The sequence below is a fragment of the Schistocerca gregaria genome, chromosome 1, assembly GCF_023897955.1.
Source record: "Schistocerca gregaria isolate iqSchGreg1 chromosome 1, iqSchGreg1.2, whole genome shotgun sequence".
Classification (NCBI taxonomy): domain Eukaryota; kingdom Metazoa; phylum Arthropoda; class Insecta; order Orthoptera; family Acrididae; genus Schistocerca; species Schistocerca gregaria.
Genome location: NC_064920.1, coordinates 917,641,220 through 917,661,637, shown reverse-complemented (window position 1 = coordinate 917,661,637; position 20,418 = coordinate 917,641,220). Strand labels below are relative to the sequence as shown.

Genomic DNA, 20,418 nt, shown 5'->3' with positions numbered 1-20,418 from the left:
GGAATCTCTCAATGGTTCTTTAATGCCTTGATAGCTGCCAAGAGCAGCAACACTGTTGCTCATCCTGTAGCGCACATTCTAAACATCATTCCTATGAAGTTGGGCACCCATACGGTAAATAGTTTTCTGTATACACTTGCTAAAGAAGCAGAAGTTTAATAATAACCATCCTGTACTATCATAAAAAAGTTGTCAAAATACAAAGCTGTCTGTTGGAAATGTTTACGGGAGAATCTCGGATCAGTGGCAGATATTACTGCTGTAAATCCAGTTTCCTCAAAAAGAAGAAAAACTTTGCAGAACTTATTAATGACTGAAAATAAGCACCATAAACTAGGTTTTTCTCCACTTTTAAATAACATATAGCTATAACCATGTTTGCTGCAAATGTGGCATTATCTAGCTAATTGAAGTAATTGTGTTTTTTTTTTTTTTTTAATATGTTGTATTACATATTGTGTTGTTGTTACAGGGAATAGCAAAATACGACAACATTTTGGATTTAAATCATCTGTATTCAAATGACATTTATCAAGTTTCACAGAAATATGGCATAGAAGCAGCCAGGATTATCATAGTAAAGGTGAGCTTGCACATCCTCAAAAAAGATAAAAAAGTTAAGAATTTACATTCCAGAAAAGAAGCATTTGATAGTGACTCAGTAATTAATCACAGATGGACTAATGCTGAATTGAATTCGCTTAACTCAAGTTCACGAGGAACCGATACATCGCAAATATTTGCATAATTCAGCTTCTTCAAGTTTCTGGCTACAGTAGCACAAGTGGCATTGAGCTCCAGCGCCAGCACCCATGTTGTTATTTGTAGATTGTTAACAATTATGTCACTAAGCCATTCCATTTCTGTAACCGTTGGCTGTTCAGATCGAGGTTTGTCTGTTAGGGCGAAATTCCCAGATCAGAATTGACTAAACTACTTTTGACATGATCGAGCCATTACTGGATTGGCCCTGTAGACAGCACAAACCTTCCGCTGCCATTGTGAGGCAGTTTTCCCTTTATGATAGTAAAACAGAATAAATTGTTGTTAATTGTTCCTTCTTGATGTCTATATCTTGTAAACACACATTCTCACTGTTCCATCCAACAGAAAGCATGTATGTGCGCATGCCCCCCACCCACACATACATTAACACATCCAGTGGTGTATCAGGTTGTCAACCTCTATATCTTACAGCTCGTTAGGCGACTGTGTTACACTGGAAGGGGGGGGGGGGGGGGGGGGGGGTAGCATCGGCAGTGGGTGCAGGTGGTGGTTTTTCGGGTGCTGTAGGTGGAACATGTGAGCAAAATAAACAAACTTATGAGGCAATCCAGTACAGTGTGGGAAAATGATGAATTAATAATGGATGTACTAACATGATTCCGCTATATTTATTAAGACGTATTTCTGTGTCTGCGTGGAATTTCAAATTGTTTCCACCAAGTGAAAGTTTTCATGGTACCAGAATGTTTCCCATCAGCATATATTGTAACTGTGACAACATATAATAAAATATTTGGATGCATTTGCTGCAGTTGATGGTGGTGATGATGATGATGATGATGATGATGATGATGATGATTTGTGGTGTACAACACCAATTATTAAAAACAAATTTGTTTTGGAAATCATTCAGCAGTCAAAAGATTGCCGTAAAGATGACAAATCTGACAATGAAACTGACATTGCAGATTCTGTTTACACTATATAATGACAAGTATGCTTAGCTATTTACATGCGTATTCAAATGACAAAATGAACAAATGATGTACAATAAACAACAAAATACCAAAAATTTAATGCTGACAAAGATACTACAGACAAGAATAACATAATGTTTTATAAAAAGAAAGGAAACGAAAAGAAAATACTGTGTTTAGACTTTCAGTATACATTCTGGGTCTCCAGAGAAGGTTCTCAGAGTAAAAGAATGTTCTCGAGAAAAACACACACACACACACACACACACACACACACACACACACAACATGTGCACACAATTGCGAACTCCAGCATCTTGGGCCAGAATGCCAGGTTTTTTTTATGGTAAATAGCAATCTGTCCTTTCCTACATTATTGATAAAAGATTATCCAGTAATAATAAATTAATCACAAACTCCAATCACAAGAAAGAAGAAGGCTGAGAGTTTAAAAGAAATTCAACATCGCTTCATAGAAATTTTCAGGAAAAAAAAAATCGTGATGTAGAAATATTTAAAAAAGTGCATAATGTGAAGTCACGCATTAAGTTTAACAAGGGGACGTTCCAGTCTCTGAAGTTCAGTTCAGACTGAGACTTTGCAGTGTAGATGTACATACAGGGTGTTTCAAAAGTGACCAGTATATTTGAAACAGCAATACAAACTAAACGAGCAGCGATAGACATACACCGTTTGTTGCAATATGCTTGGGACAACAGTATATTTTCAGGTAGACAAACTTTCGAAATTACAGTAGTTACAATTGTCAACAACAGATGGCGCTGCGGTCTGGGAAACTCTATAGTACGATATTTTCCACATATCCACCATGCGTAGCAATAATATGGTGTAGTCTCGGAATGAAATTACCCGAAACCTTTGACAGCGTGTCTGGCGGAATGGCTTCACATGCAGATGAGATGTACTGCTTCAGCTGTTCTATTGTTTCTGGATTCTGGCGGTACACCAGGTCTTTCAAGTGTCCCCACAGAAAGAAGTCACAGGGGTTCATGTCTGGCGAATAGGGAGGCCAATCCACGCCCCCTCCTGTATGTTTCGGATAGCCCAAAGCAATCACACGATCATCGAAATATTCATTCAGGAAATTAAAGACGTCGGCCGTGCGATGTGGCCGGGCACCATCTTGCATAAACCACGAGGTGTTCGCAGTGTCGTCTAAGGCAGTTTGTACCGCCACAAATTCACGAAGAATGTCCAGATAGCGTGATGCAGTAATCGTTTCGGATCTGAAAAATGGGCCAATGATTCCTTTGGAAGAAATGGCGGCCCAGACCAGTACTTTTTGAGGATGCAGGGACGATGGGACTGCAACATGGGGCTTTTCGGTTCCCCATATGCGCCAGTTCTGTTTATTGACGAAGCCGTCCAGGTAAAAATAAGCTCTGTCAGTAAACCAAATGCTGCCCACATGCATATCGCCGTCATCAATCCTGTGCACTATATCGTTAGCGAATGTCTCTCGTGCAGCAATGGTAGCGGCGCTGAGGGGTTGCTGCATTTGAATTTTGTATGGATAGAGGTGTAAACTCTGGCGCATGAGACGATACGTGGACGTTGGCGTCATTTGGACCGCAGCTGCAACACGGCGAACGGAAACCCAAGGCTGCTGTTGGATCACGTGCTGCACTAGCTGCGCGTTACCCTCTGTGGTTGCCGTACGCGGTCGCCCTACCTTTCCAGCACGTTCATCCGTCACGTTCCCAGTCCGTTGAAATTTTTCAAACAGATCCTTTATTGTATCGCTTTTTGGTCCTTTGGTTACATTAAACCTCCGTTGAAAACTTCGTCTTGTTGCAACAACACTGTGTTCTAGGCGGTGGAATTCCAACACCAGAAAAATCCTCTGTTCTAAGGAATAAACCATGTTGTCCACAGCACACTTGCACGTTGTGAACAGCACACACTTACAGCAGAAAGACGACATACAGAATGGCGCACCCACAGACTGCGTTGTCTTCTATATCTTTCACATCACTTGCAGCGCCATCTGTTGTTGAAAATTGTAACTACTGTAATTTTGAAAGTTTGTCCGCCTGAAAATGTACTGTTGTCCCAAGCATATTGCAGCAAATGGTGTATTTCTATGGCTGCTCGTTTAGTTTTTATTGCCGTTTCAAATATACCGGTCATTTTTAAAACACCCTGTATGTCCACTCATAGAAGTCATAAAGCACAACGGCTCTAAAGTTTTAATTGTAGCTCATAAACACCTCATATGCGGGTCATAAATAACTAATCAGCAGGTAAGTGAAGTAGCTCCGGCAGTAGTGTGTTAGACTTTCATGCAACCTACCTGCGTTCTATCTTACCTACTTGCTGGTATGATTTAATTTTGTTTTATTAATTGTTTTAAACATTATAACACCTCCACAACTCTTAAATAAAGTTAATAACGTAAAGTATTCTCAGTTAAATCATAAATAATTTTTTAAATTTCTAAAATGGCTGCTTAAAATGTGAATTACTCTCATCAATATTTTATTTTTCAAAAAAGTTAAATAATTTTCAATGCATTTTTAATAGAGGTAAATTAGTTACTACTGCCACAAAATTCTGGATGGAGTTCCAATTATACAAAACTTTTTTTACAATATTGTGTTCATTTGTGAATTTTGTGTTTTATGTGCAAGTACCAGAATGATAATTGTCAGAAAAACACAGAATACAAAAATTATTTTGGCATCTTAAACGATTTATGAAGGACGATCTATTGATAAGCATACTTTGTTGACATTCCTGACAACTTTTCTTTCGTCAGAATGCCTGAAAGCATACCAGCACATCGAATCATTTCCTTGAAACTTGGCAATGGTAGACTACTGATTTTATTTTTATACAGTATTCATGAGTATTTATTTCTCTATTATTTTTAACAACTGGAGTTTTGTATATGCCTTATCAGATTTTTTACTTGTCTGTAAAAATGAACGTCACATGGTTGAAGTAGTGGAGTACATTTCAGAGGAATCAATTTAATTGTATATGTTGGTTATTTTTCATCATCGGGAAAGATTTCATCATGTAATTTAGGGTTTGCTTGTCCACCCAAGAATCGATAAATAACAGAAGCCATTCTTAGTTAATGAATTGCCAAAAACAAAAAACAATGTTGAGAAAGGCAGTATACAGTTCTTTTGTCTGCTTCCCAGATCTGGAAGACGTTATTACAACGTTTTTAAAATTTTGTTCATATTCTTTTACTCTTTTTTTTTTTAACTCGGGGACCAAAGTTACCAGTTCCCTCTTGTAAACACACAAACACTTGAACTAGGATGTTTCCAGGCAGAATGAGAGCATATTGATCGGTATACGTAAATGTCACTTTATTCTTGCCATGTTTTAGCAAAAATGGTTTTGCGTCCTTTGACAGATAGATTTCTGTAGTACTCTAACTGACAGTGACAACCTGGAAATAAAAAACAATCTAAATTGAAGTATTTTGTCAGAGAATCATAAAAATAGAGAGCAAAATGAATTTTTAAATACCCTGAAATAAATATCTGTCTGGTCACTGTTGATAACAAAATCTCTGTTGAAATTCAGTATCAGTTTTAACGTCTGGGCTCAAAAAGTGTTTGCAGCAGCCAATGTTTCTTCGATTATTGCTGTTTCTTTTCTTTAAACAAATCTTATCACTTTTCGATGATGAATTCTGAGTTTATTTTTGGATCTATGAATCTGGCTGTCAGAAGCTTTAAATTCAAAATCTGGAAACTGTTGTGCTGGTGCTAAAGCCCACTGTTGTAAATTCTGTGCAGTCACTTGCTGATAATTCTCTCAGGCTTCAACAGAACAACCGTATGTCCAGGAACTGATTGCTGCTTACTTGTAAAATTGGTTGCCTCCTTTTTTTCTATACCTTCTTTCCATTGAGATAAATATTCTTCTGTCTTAACCAGCTGCATCCCTTCTCTTGTGATGTTTGTAGTTTCTACGTGGGGTGAGCCTTTGCGACATTAACAATGTTAATTTTGTAATCGAACTGTGGTCTAGTTCTCTTGCCTTCTTTTCTTCTGGTTCATATTGAACCGATGAGCTGTGGTCTTCGTACTTTTCGTGGGCAGTCACAAGTATTTCTTCAGCCAACATGTCCACAGTAAATCTGTAATTTTTTTCATCCAGCAATACTGCTTCAGGATAAATTGTCAGTGAAGATTCCGATGCAGTCAGATTACTTGCAGCAAGCTAGCTTTCATAATAAACAACCCCATCTTCTAACATCACAGTCGACACTTTTTCACTGTATATCGAATCTGCGACTTCAGATATTTCGGCGATGTCTTCATCAGCAGACATTTTTAATTCACAGTATTGTAAAAATTCCAATAATATTTCACAGTACAAATCTCTGTCAAAGTAAGGAATGAACTGGCACTGTAGCAGGTAAGGCCTATTGCTCAAATAGTTCTGTACAGGCCTTGATACTTCCTGACTTTCTGCTATTTGTATATACAGTAGGGCAACATCGAACTCTTGTTGAAAAGTTTGTTACAATTTTTAAAGCAATTAAGAAAATAAAATAAAATTGAGGGTACAAGTAGGATTGAACTCGGATTGGCTTTATGACATTCTAGCACGCTACTGACTGAGCTGTTTCACCTGTGTACTAAAATGCTACTTGTGATCGTATATGAGTTGCATATGAGCTACGCTTAGAACTTCAGACAACTTTTTCTCAGAATCTTCTGGATGGTGTGCATTAAGGCTTCTATGAATGGACGCCCTTGAGTTATCCCTCCTGTGCTTAATGCTTTGCAATTTCAAATGAGCAAAGTTTTATTTTATTCTGTGAAAAAGAAACAATTTTTGGTGAAAGTCATCAATTATTAGACTTTATGATGAAGTAGCATCTATCGTGGCAACATTGCTTTTCTGGACACATTTTCATAGGACCACTCCTTTCCTCCATTTCCAGTCATGAATCTGTCCTTGCAATTTGTGGGTTTTTATTAATGTTCATTCTGTATATTCAGTTCAAAAAATGGAGTCATGACTAGTATTTTTTGCGTGTTTTAGGGGTTGTGTAGTAGGGGCTTTTACATCTGCCTGTGTCACTACCCTAGAGGATAGCATGGAATTTGTATGTCAGAATGATTCTGTACATATTTTGAGTCACAGTCATTTCTCTAATATTCCCAAATTTTAATCGAAAATGCTTTGGATATAGTGGGTCCAGAAATTACAGTAGTTGTTCACATGTTGTGGGTGCTCGCTGGCACAGAAACGAAGACAATTACCCATGGAAACAGAGGAGACTATCAGTTTGTCAAAACCTGAGTTATGGTGACTGATACTGCTGTACCAATTAGATTTACTGAAGAGAAAACAGAAGAAATTGAAAAATAATAAATGTTTTCTATAACACATTAGTTGAACTCTTTTTTTAATGAAAAATTGCTTTTTAAATTAAATGCTCTGTTTGTATTACTCATATTCACAGCTCCATATTCGCTTCAAGAAATGATTAAATAAAACTTCTGGTACAAGTAAAATTTCCAAATCAAATTTCAGCAAGTTCCAAGAAAAATTCAAATACTTCAAAATTACAATTAGGGTTTTTACACAAAGTTTAGGGACAAGTACCACATGCACTACAGTTGACTATGGTATTAGAAACATCTTGTCTTTTGTTTGTGCCAAGTACACGTTCATTTGCTAAGTCTTCTTCTTCTGTTAGTGAAAGTTATTGTTGTTGTTACTAGGTGCCTCAAAATCATCATCCTCTGTTGATTTTGCAACATTGCACAGAACAAAACTGTCTATGATCAGTTTGGAGTTTTTTGTTTGAGCAAGTCTTACATTGTTTTGCAGAGCTGGGAAACAACTTTTCACCAGTCCAAAGAACCATTTGACTGTCACTCTTTCCTTGAGGAGTATGGTTCAGGCACTCTCTTCAGGTCAGGTGTCTGGATTATGGAATGATGTCACATCATGGTGCAGTGTGATACCCTACATCTCCTAAAATTAAAGCATTACAGTGGTTCTCTCACAGTATGTGGCAGACATTATAGCCTATTGCATCAAATACAGACCCCCAAGCATCGACACTTGTAAACGTGTCATTGTGATCACAAGGTGGCTGCCCATTGATATTAGGGAAGCCCTTTAGTTTAATACTAGGGTTGGAACTTAAATAGTGGCAAGTATTTATTCACAACCGATACAAAAGAGTTACATGTTTGCACCTGTTACTGTCCTTCAAAGTAGTCACCAGCTCTGTGTGGAACCTGTAGCCAGTGATGTGGAAGGCGTAGTATGCCCTTAGCAGAGCCTGTTCTGTTGATGGTGCGAATGGAGCGGTCTAAAGTTACGGTGATTCTCATGTATGACTGTGATGGTGTTACCCTAATGCATTTTGTTCCTCCATGGCAGACTGTATTGCTGTTTGTTTTTGGAGCATCACCTGCGATCAGCTTTGTGAAACACGCAGCGACGCTTTCTGTGCAACCTTCGCATCATTTTGCACGACAATGCGTGGGTGCATACAGAGCAAGCTGTGTCTGCTCTGTTTGGTCAGTGGGTTTGGGAAGTACTGTACCATCCACCATATTCCCCGGACTTAAGTCCTAGTGACTTTGATTTTATTCCGAAGATGAAAGAACCACTTTGTGGCATTCACATCAGACCTGTTCCAGAGATTCGACAGGCAGTAGACCGCTCCATTCGCACCATCAGCAGAACATGCTCTGGTAACAGTATACTCGCCTTCTACATCGCTGGCGACGGTTTCTTTATAACGCTGGTGACTACTTTGAAGGCCAGTAACAGGTGCAAATATGTATCAGTTGTGAATAAATAGTTGCCGCAATTTAAGTTCCAACCCTTGTATATTAGGCTCCATGTATTTGAGGATTTTATTATTGATATGTACATGCAGTAGAAGCCCCCACAACACATAGAAGTTGATATCTTGATTGCCACATTGACATCTCACCTTTAATGTTTCGACTTCGCCTGTGTTTCTAGGAAATTGGATCCACAGTGGTGATTTTTTGGTAACATTTTTATGAACATACAAGAGTGTCAATGACACTGCTGCATGGTTTACACCGAAGTCTTCTCCTACACCAGTTTCAAAACCTTGGTCCACTGAATACTGCAAAAACGTTTTCATGTTCAGTTCTTTTGGAAGACTTCCCCCTGCTCTTTCATGATTATCAGGGAGGGAGTGATTTGTCAGCCAAATAATGTTCTCATTTTTAAACTTGTATAACGTTCTACAGTTTTTCTCTTCTGTTTTTTTTTTTTTTTTTTTTTTCCGAGATACGGGTGTCTTTTGTTGTCTTTCAAGCACCATAAATTCTGTCATTTTGACTAAATTGCTCAGTAACACTCCACCACAATAAAACATAATTTAGTCTGAAGAATGCTGAAGAGTTCACTTCAAAACACTGTGTATGTCTTCTGCTTGTGAGAAATGTCTCTTGTTTTATCCAAGTGAAATATGAGGATGTTCTTTGTGTTGAGCACCTTTCCCCACCATTTTACTCATGTTGAGAACATTCTCAGAGGACGTACATTCTCTGACATTATTTATTCTTGCCAACCTTACAAAAAGACTATCAGAAAACGAGCTTTCGGTCAACAAAGCAATTGTCAAAAGTAGGACACACACACACACACACACACACACACACACACACACACACACACGCAGAACTGCCAGAGACTGTGGTTGTGTGTGTGTGTGTGTGTGTGTGTGTGTGTGTGTGTGTGTGTGTGTGTGTTGGCCGAAAGCTCAAATCCTTGCTATATGTTGAGTAGCAGCTATCCTTTTCATAATACTATTACTTTCCATCCTGGATTTTCCATTGTTAGAATGTTCTCAGAAATTGCAAGTGTGAAGTACATTCTCTGTTTTATACATACAACCCAATTTCTATAAGAGCAAAAAATCTAGCAGGCATTCTAATTACTGTACTAAAATTTGCCAGTATTGAAAATACAGTATTGTTTTCTGTGAGTTTTTTTAAATGCAAAATTTTGTAAAGTGAAAAATGGTTTGTTCCCATTACTTTTGTGTTGAGTATTTTCCACTGTCAAAGAAGAAAACGACATTTCAAAATGTTTAACACCAAAGCTGCTGTTCATTTATTGGCTGATGAGTTAGTGGTTTTGCCTATTTTTATGAGACATCTATTACAGAGTACAAATATTATAATAGTGAATAATAAAGATATCAGTGATAAAGTGGCTCATATGGTAACCACTTACGTATTTGAATTTAGAATATGGGTGGTGTGGGCAGTTGTATTTACAAGGGTGGTTTGATAAATGTGGTAACTTTCCATGAAAGAATCAAACAGTTTTGTTGCACCTTCATGGTTGGTAAGCTCGATTCTACCAAGGATTGTATAAAGGTTTTCAGCAATATACAGCATACAGTTCATTGTTGACAGCCGTCTGAATTGGTCCGTGTGTTGACTGTGATTGAAAATAAAGACAGCAGAGTTTTGTGGTGTTATTAAACATTTTTGTTTGAAGGGTTGGACTGCTGCACAAATCAAAACAGAATTGTATGAAGTTCACACAGTCTCTACACAATCATTGAAGGTAATTTGCTTTTGTATTTATGCATTTAAACGTGGTCAGACAAGTAGTGAACACAAAGTGCACTCCGGCCATCCATTTGAGGTCACCACAGAGGAAACCAGTGACTAAATCCATGATATGATAGTGCAAGACCACCAAATAAAAATTCATGAGGCATCTCAGCTGAGTGAGTGCATAGTATCCTACATGGAGAATTGGCTATGAGGAAGCTGTGTGCGATGTGGGTGCTGAGATTGCTCACATTCAACCAAAAGTGCATCCAGCGCAACATTTCAACACAATGTCTAGAAGTGTTTAATCACAATGAGCAAGATTTTTTGTGCTGATTTGTAACTGTTGATCAAACCTGGCTCCATCTATACACACATGGGAATGTCAGTCAAACTAATAGACAAAGGCTGATGAAAGAATCATTGAAGAAGGCAATGACCAATTTGTCAGCTAGTAAGGTGATGACTTGTGTTTTTTGAGGTTCCCAAGATATAGTTCTCATAGATTCTCATAGGTTCCTTGGAAAAGGGCAGAACCATAACTGAAACCTTCATTGTTGGATTGATCAATCGTAACTAGAGTTGACTGGAAAAAGACCAATGTGGGCATGCAAAAAGTGCTGTTTCACCAGGATAATGCACCATCCAGATATCTACATCTACATTATTACTCTGCAATTCACATTTAAGTGCTTGGTAGAGGGCTCATTGAACCACAATCATACTATCTCTCTACCTTCCACTCCTGAACAGCGCGCGGGAATAACAAACACCTAAACCTTTCTGTATGAGCTCTGATTTCTCTTATTTTATTTTGATGATCATTGCTACCTACCTACCTTTTCTGCACCCTTTCGATATCCTCCATCTATCCTAACTGGTAAGGATCCCACACCACACAGCAATATTCTAACAGTGGACGAATGAGTGTAGTTTAAGCTTTCTCTTTAGTGGACTTGTTGCATCTTCCAAGTGTCCTGCCAATGAAACGCAACCTTTGGCTCACCTTCCCCACAATATTATCTATGTGGTCTTTCCAGCTGAAGTAGTTTGTAATTTTAACACCCAGGTACTTAGTTGAATTGACAGCCTTGAGAATTGTACTATTTATCAAGTAATTGAATTCCAACAGATTTCTTTTGGAACTCAGTGATAACAATGGCAAAAGTGCATGAGTTGGTTTCTGAATTGGTTCCTCATCCATTGTATTCAGCAGACTTATCCAAGTAACTTCTTCCTGTTCTGTAACTTGAAACTTCGGCTTGCTGGGAAGAACTTTTCATCAAATGAGGAGGTGATAGTTGCAATCAACAAATATTTTGTGGAATTTGACAGAACCTATTTTTGTGACAAGATGACAAAGTAGGAGAATTGCTGGACCAAATGTATATCACTCAAAGGAAACTATGTTGAAAAGTAAGGTGGGTTCTTTGTTTTTTTAACAATTTTTTCCTTGCTTTTTTACCAGACTTATCAAACCACCCCTATATATCATCACAAATGTGTCTCATATCTGCATTAAAATATGTATATGTTGGTGTATGTGCACAATATATATTTTTTGTAATTGTGGTACAATTGTTATCGAGCATGATGTGAGCCATGTGACAGCGATATTTGATGTGGAGTGGAGAATTTATTCTTATTGGATTATACTCTGCACACATTATGCTGGCTTATTTACTGTAGGTGTTATCATAATTTTGACATGTTGAAGCAAAAAATTTTATTATAAAGTCTTACATAATCACTGATACATTCAGTTAACTTCATGATTGTATTAATATCACTTAATACATTGTATTAATATCACTGACTACATTCAGTGTGAGACACAGGGTTCCATTCACATCATAGTTGCACAATAAACTTTCATTGCCTTCTCAGCAGAATTTAAGAGGAAACATTGTTTGATTTATATTTTAGAGGAATCCACACTCAATTATACTGTTATAATTTTCAGTCTGTGGTTTGTAGTCTCATACTCTTTAAGTGAATAAGATAGGCTTGGCTGTAATTCATATGCTAATTAAGGTGCTACTGTAAGTTTCTATGAATAATTTGTAGTCATGTATTTGGTGCTCTTTGCAGAATGGTGTGTCTTTTATATGCTGATTAAAATATAATGGAAAATTCCTATGAATTTTTTGCTGCATGGTTCTGCTTTTTTCATTGAGCATTTGCTGTGGGTGCTTAGTGAACTGAGTGTAGATTTGTATTTCATCCAAAATGTCCATTATTTGGCCTTTGGAGACATTGTGTAAAATTGATTTGTCTTGGTATTTTTAATGGAGTGTTTATTCTCTCTGAGGTTTATGCCAAAGTTGAAAGGTTATTTTTGCTTGTGTTCGTGTGATCTATATATCTCATTTTAAACACTCTGATTGTCTGTCCAGTCTAGGCTTTAATAAATTTGCTGCATTTGTTATTTGTTTTTGTAAATGCCTGAATGTTTATATCATTGTTTTGTCCATTTTGTGAATAGTGTTGGCTCCTAATGTGTTGCCTTTTTTTTAGTTTTGCTTTCTTTAGTGTATAATTTATTTTATCTGATACTTGTCTTCAGTATGGAAGTACTACAAATTTAATTTCTTTTTTTATGGTTTGTTAATTAGCTCTGGGTTATAGCCATTACTGATTGCTACTGCTCTTAGTGTGTTCAATTCTGATTTAATATTTGCATTGCTGAGAAAGTATTGGGTGATGTGATCTACTGCTGATCTAAAGTGTGCCTCTTGATGGCTACATGGGTTGTTGTTGTTGTTGTCTTCAGTCCTGAGACTGGTTTGATGCAGCTCTCCATGCTACTCTATCCTGTGCAAGCTGCTTCATCTCCCAGTACCTACTGCAACCTACATCCTTCTGCATCTGCTTAGTGTACTCATCTCTCGGTCTCCCGCTACGATTTTTACCCTCCACGCTGCCCTCCAATGCTAAATTTGTGATCCCTTGATGCCTCAAAACATGTCCTACCAACTGATCCCTTCTTCTAGTCAAGTTGTGCCACAAACTTCTCTTCTCCCCAATCCAATTCAATACCTCCTCATTAGTTACGTGATCTATCCACCTTATCTTCAGTATTCTTCTGTAGCACCACATTTCGAAAGCTTCTATTCTCTTCTTGTCCAAACTAGTTATCATCCATGTTTCACTTCCATACATGGCTACACTCCAAACAAATATTTTCAGAAACGACTTCCTGATACATAAATCTATATTCGATGTTAACAAATTTCTCTTCTTCAGAAACGCTTTCCTTGCCATTGCCAGTCTACATTTTATATCCTCTCTACTTCGACCATCATCAGTTATTTTACTTCCTAAATAGCAAAACTCCATTACTACTTTAAGTGTCTCATTTCCTAATCTAATTCCCTCAGCATCACCCGATTTAATTTGACTACATTCCATTATCCTCGTTTTGCTTTTGTTAATGTTCATCTTATATCCTCCTTTCAAGACACTGTCCATTCCGTTCAACTGCTCTTCCAAGTCCTTTGCCGTCTCTGACAGAATTACAATGTCATCGGCGAACCTCAAAGTTTTTACTTCGTCTCCATGAATTTTAATACCTACTCCAAATTTCTCTTTTGTTTCCTTTACTGCTTGCTCAATATACAGATTGAATAACATCGGGGAGAGGCTACAACCCTGTCTCACTCCTTTCCCAACCACTGCTTCCCTTTCATGCCCCTCGACTCTTATTACTGCCATCTGGTGTCTGTACAAATTATAAATAGCCTTTCGCTCCCTGTATTTTACCCCTGCCACCTTTAGAATTTGAAAAAGAGTATTCCAGTCGACATTGTCAAAAGCTTTCTCTAAGTCTACAAATATTACATGGGTGACAAGAACTATTATGAATGATGATATCTGCAGTTGTGGATTTGCAGAAGATTTTGAAAGTATATATCGACTTTGTTTTTGTGACATTTAAGTCGAGGAAGTTAATGCTATTGTTAACTTAATGTTCTATTGTGAAATTGATGTTTTTGTGCATTTTGTTAAACTGTTGTTGGAAGTTACCAATTTCTGCTACTGATCCAAAAAATATAACAACAAAATTTCATTGTCAGTTGCATTATATTATCCGTTACATAGAATGATGATGTCATATATACTTCTTAAAGAGTATTAATTTCCTTTTCCAGTGGTCTTGCCCTTAAAAGAACTTATTTTGTAGTTGGTCAAGAAATATATTTACCAGTGTGAAAGACAAGCAGCTGCCCATCTGCAAGACCATCTTTCTGTGAAAATATTTGGTCATCGAAGCTAAAATCATTTTGGGATAATATTATAGTTAGTAGTTCTACTAATTCATATTTCTGCTTGAGATACTTTTCAGTATTTCAAGGGGTTTTCTTTTATGGTGTCAACAGTCTCACCATTTGGTGCACTGGTGTATAGATTACTTACATCTAAAGAAAAGATTCTACTGTTGTCTGTAATTGTTATTTTTATTTTTTTTATTTTTGCAGTTAAGTCTGCCTAGTTTTTGATGGTGTTTCTGGTGTATTTGTAATGAATATAATAGAGGGAAACATTCCACGTGGGAAAAATATATCTGAAAACAAAGATGATGTGACTTACCAAACGAAAGTGCTGGCAGGTTGATAGACACACAAACAAACGCAAACATACACACAAAATTCAAGCTTTTGCAACCAACGGTTGCTTCATCAGGAAAGAGAGAAGGAGAGGGAAAGGTGAAAGGATGTGGGTTTTAAGGGAGAGGGTAAGGAGTCATTCCAATCTGTCACACACAGTTTTGCTCAGCTATTTCTCAATTAAGTATTCAGGACTGTTTATACTGTTTCCAATAGGTCTAATTGGAACACTTGTTTTATGTACTTTTGGTTGTGCTCTTAACGTGGGGCATTTTGGGTTCGTGATAATAAACGTATTCTGTTCTTTCTGTGTTCAGAGAAATTCAGATTTTTTATTGTTCTTTTTTATTGGTTCTTGGAATTGGTTGTGGGGTCTTTATATAAGCATGCAATGTTATTTGCCTTAAAGAATTCAAGTGTTTTATTTATGTACTCATTTTTCTTCATCAAGGTGGTCTATTGCCTTTTTCTGCTTTTAATGCCAAGGTATTATGGGCTTTTAGTTTTTGTTAATGTTGTACAGGTGTTGTAGTTCCTGCTTTTGGTTATTGTTTTTCCTTATCATATTGTCTGTTGTATAAGGATCTGTTGCTTTGGCAATTTTGCTAGCAAGACTGTTGTGCTCTACTATAGGAAGTCTTCCCATGACAAATGCTGCTTTTGTGTAGCCTATCATGGAAACTGCATTGCTAGCTTCTAGTTTTGGGACTGATTAATTTTGAGTCATTTTTGTAACAGGCTCATTTCGTTATTATTAAGGACAAGATTTGTTAATCAACTTTTCGGGAAGTTTCAACCAAGATTTGTTTGTGGACGTATCTTCAACACTAGTAATCGTAGTTATAAAAGATTTATATTTCTTATTATGTCTTATTCTAGCAGTGTCAATTGTACTGTCTATGTCCTCATTAATGGCATTCATTATTTTATTGAATTTATAGGTGCAGATAACATATTTCCAATGTGTGAATGTGTTAAATGTAGTTTGGTGTTCAGGAATTCATCCTGCTTGTTTTTTGTCTTTTATCTCTTCTTGTAGCTGTTTACATTCACTTTTCTTCTGTACCACCTGTGGTACATGTGTATTCACTCTAACGTTGACAATAGCATAAATTTTGTGGTTACTCTGCTTTGTAGGCTACACTTTTGGCATTGATACTCATTTTTAGCTTCTTTCTCTGGAATGTTGATACTACATCTTAAGCCTGGTCATGTAGATCACATCATGCTGGGTAGTGAAGGTATCACAATTAAGGAAAATATAAAATATATACATACATTGACATATTATTTTAAGGTGTAACTACAACTGAGAGATCTTTTAATGCAGATATGAGATATGTTTAAGTGTGATGACATAAATAGAACTGCCCATGCCAACCATTTCCTAAATGCAAATAAGTAAGTAGTTACTCCATAGACCAGTTTATCACTGACTAGCTGTGCCCTGTAGTTTTGCCCTTGGTGAACCAGTTATTCGTTAAAAAATGCCTGGTTATATATATTTATTCCAATCTTCTGTTAGTCCATCCCCTCCTCCCACTCTCTCTGTCCACCCCCTCCTCCCCCCATCTGTGTTTGTCTCATCCTTCCCCTTATTTCTGTACATCTCCTCCTCCACCCTTGCTTTGTCTGTCTCCTCAATTCCCCTCTCTATCCGTCCTGCTGCTCACCCAGTTTCTGTCACCATTTTATCACCCTCACCCTAATAGGAGGTTGGTGGTACTTAGCCCACAGTATTTCTTTCCAGTTCGTAATTAGTTTGTGAACCATATTTGGTTGAAATCGTTCCAGGTATTTAGGATGAGCATTTTACCCTTGGCTTTGCCCGCATATGGATGTGTCAAACGTATTTCACATGTATGTAACATATTTCACCCATATTTGTACACATATTTCACCTTTACAACTTACGAATTTCACCCAGAAATTCATTTTCACGCCTCTCATTGTTTGTGATAATGTACCTCCTGAACTATGTGTCATAGAGTGGTACAATTCTGCATGTACATCCTGTGGTATATGTGGCTAATGTCTGTGAAAAGTGTTGTGAACAGAATTAGTATTAAAGAATAATACATTAAAACATCATGCATGATGAGGGCAGTTTTTCACATATCTCTGTATGTCACCTCATATTTCCTGAGCTATGAGGGATGTTCTGAAAATAAGTTTTGTCATCGTTTTTGAAAGATAAGATGCTACACCAGGTGACACATACAAACACCTTGTGAATCCACATCCATTGCTCGTTCAATGATGGAAGGGGCATCAGCAGAGGAGCAATGACATGTGTGCAGAGTGCCAAAGATGAGAGAGAAACACCAGACTAGTGTGCCCAATCACGATAACAGATGGACGTACTGACAGTGTGGTCACCAGTGAAATTTTATGCCATTATCCAGCATGAATGGGTTTGTGGGACTAATGTGTTCATCATTCAAACGTAACTTTCAGAACATCGTCGTATATGTCGTACAGTGGTATTTATTTTCGTAGGTACATTCAATGACATGTGGTTGTGAAATGTGTTGCAAATAGAGTTTGTTACAAAGAAGTAATAAACTCGAATGTCATACATGACGAGGCAGTTTTTCACGCATGCCAGTGTTTATGACGACATATCTCCTGAACTATGTGTCATAAAACAATATAATTTTGTTGGTATGTTCAGTGGTATATGTGAATACTGTCTGCAGAATGTCATGAATAAAAATTAATAAATTGGAACATCATGCTTCATGTGTCAGTTTTACTGTGTGAACAGTGAAAATTGTGATTTTTTCCCTTTTTGTCTTTCATCATTTTATGGGGTTGTTAACAAGAAAAAGTTTCATAAAGATTTGAAATTCTGGGTAAGGTTTTGTTGCAAATCACTAACTGCTCTCATTCTCAATCAATGGGTGAATAAAGTGTGGGTATTCATGTGTCGTGGGTGAGATACCTTTTGGTGTTAAATATTTAAAAATGACTGTGTTCAGTATTTGAGTGCTACAAGATGCGTTGTACTGAAAATGTTTACGTCATGTCATACTGTGGCTGTTTGTGAAGTAAATAGTCATGGTTATGTGATCTAAATTATTGTTTCTTCTTTTTTGTACAGGAAGTAAAGGATGTTTTTAAAATGTATGGTATTGATGTAGACAGTCGGCACCTTCTTTTGGTTGCTGATTATATGACATTTGATGGAACATTTAAACCACTTAGTCGCAGAGGAATGGAAGATAGTTGTTCACCGCTACAGCAGATGTCTTTTGAGTCATCATTAAACTTCATCAGACATGCTGCCTTGCAAGGTATGTAGAGTTTTAAGAGAGCATAATAATTTGTGTTATTCAATGTCTCTGACTTAAAATTAAAAAGAATGATGGATACGTACTTTTAAATAACAACTAAATTTGGGGTAAGATGAAATCTTTTGTGTAGCTTTGGCTAGATTGAATTTAGGTATGCACACACACACACACACACACACACACACACACACACACAAACACACACACACACCACTGGAAATACTGTGCCTTGCTGAAACAACCAGTGTTTGTTAAGTTAGGAGTGGGAGAGAGATACTGCTTTAGCAAATTTGTGTTTCGAAAAAGTTCGGAGATTAGATTAGATTTATTTGGTTTCCAGTTGATCCGCAGTGAGGTGATCCTCCAGATGTAGAACATGTCAGAAAAACAATAACACATGACAAATATTTTCAGCTAAAATAAATAAGCTAATGTACCTTCCACAGGTACCAAGTGGAATGATCGTCTTTTTATTTATGTATTTACTTTCTTAAGGAACACTGTATGAAAGGATCATTCTGCAACAACACTCATTTACTAAGATCGCATTAATGAACTGAATTTAAAATTTAAGAAAATATGTTCTTTCTATTTATAAGGTAATAAATATATGAGAGAACTACAATACTCATTTACAATGAGCACCCAACTTCACTGAAATGGTGCAGAAGTTAGACTGTAACACACACACACACACACACACACACACACACACACACACACACATATATATATATATATATATATATATATATATATATATATATATATATATATATATATATACTGAGATATACACAGATATATATACTGAGAAATAGTACTAAAAATAGAGAAAAGACATGTCAGTCAAATTAAAGAAATCTCTAGAATCCACTTTTAATAGAGCCCTTTTTTCACTCAGTGTTTTAACACTCACTTTTGTTTATAATAATACTGGAACAGATTGTAACGAAAAAAACTTGTTTCATTAGATCCTTGTACCTCTCTGTTTCGTGTACACAAGAAATGGTGAACATTAAATTTGTCACAGTTATGGCCAGTTGTGGAAAACCAGTACTGGAAATACAGGGTGTATATAAAGTCCGGAAACACTTCCAATTACTTATTGCACAAGAACCAAACATTCACTCACTCACTCACTCACTCACTCTCTCTCTCTCTCTCTCTCTCTCTCTCTCTCTCTCTCTCTCTCTCTCTCTGTATATGGAAATTATTTTACATCAAAACTGTTTACATTTCTAATAGGTCGCAGGAAATGTGAATGGTGGCTTGAGAATTTCCTTTTATGTCGAGTTTTGATTTTGTGATTTGTGTTATCCATTGCTGATTTGAATATAATTAGATATTACTTTGCTGCTGATTATTTTCCTTTTGGTTTAATTTTATTGAGTTTTAGTATTTGTTCATTAATAATTACTGCTAGAGGTTCAGTTTATTTAACTTCGGATTTCATAAAATTAATTGTAAATTAACAAGTGCATTGGTTACATACAGGTAAACGAGATGAACTGGAGTCTCCATCATCCCGCATCATGGTTGGTCGTCCGTGTCGATCTGGCACTGGTGCCTTCTCCTTACTACACAAATTGGACATTCCTGAAGATTTTACTTTGTGAATTTTTGTTGATATGTTATCACTTATCAAGTAGCTGTGATTTCCACCAATTTGACACAGTGTACAGAGTGTGATTTTATCTTCTGTGTATTCAAGCAGCAAATCCCATGAAAATACTGTATGCAGTTGCTGTTTTTGTACAAACTGAACACACTGTACATATTACTTCTGTAAATAAATATGTTTTTGTATTTGAATAATCGTTTGGTGAACTTCATGTGTTAGACCATAATTTCTTGTGTGTTTGAGTGCTTACTAGGCACAACCTTTTATTTGAATAACAGTGTAGTGTACAGTACCACCATTGTATATGGCCCTCGTATCGTACAGGCTTTTGTTTGTTTGGTTAGAACAGCTCAGTGTCGGTTAGACCATCAGGGAGAGCAGCACCGCTAGTTCCTGCTACTAATAAGATGAGTACATATTTTTACGACCTTCAAACCGGAGTTGGCGATCCTTCGCTCACAGCTCCTGGCTGCTTTGGTTTCTGTCACACAGCTTGAGGCTCCCACTAATGGGCGTCACTGTGGAGGATCAAACATGGGGATGCGAGGGACATTGGGCACGTCCCACATGTCCTCCAATTGGTCCACTGCTGTGGCCGCCCAGGATACTGCCTGCACTGAGGTT

The 20,418-nt window shown here is 37.1% G+C and overlaps 1 protein-coding gene across 1 annotated transcript in view; it reads left to right on the top strand.

The window, feature by feature from the left end:
* The window catches only part of LOC126275159 (DNA-directed RNA polymerase I subunit RPA1), a 251,192-nt gene extending 231,204 nt beyond the window's left edge, over window positions 1-19,988 (top strand). Inside the window, exons 30-32 of the mRNA XM_049977174.1 lie at window positions 473-583; window positions 17,978-18,170; window positions 19,668-19,988. Of these exons, the coding sequence (XP_049833131.1) occupies window positions 473-583; window positions 17,978-18,170; window positions 19,668-19,789 (426 nt within the window). The 3' untranslated portion in view covers window positions 19,790-19,988. The remainder of the gene's footprint in view (window positions 1-472; window positions 584-17,977; window positions 18,171-19,667) is intronic.
* The last annotated feature ends 430 nt before the right edge of the window (window positions 19,989-20,418 follow it).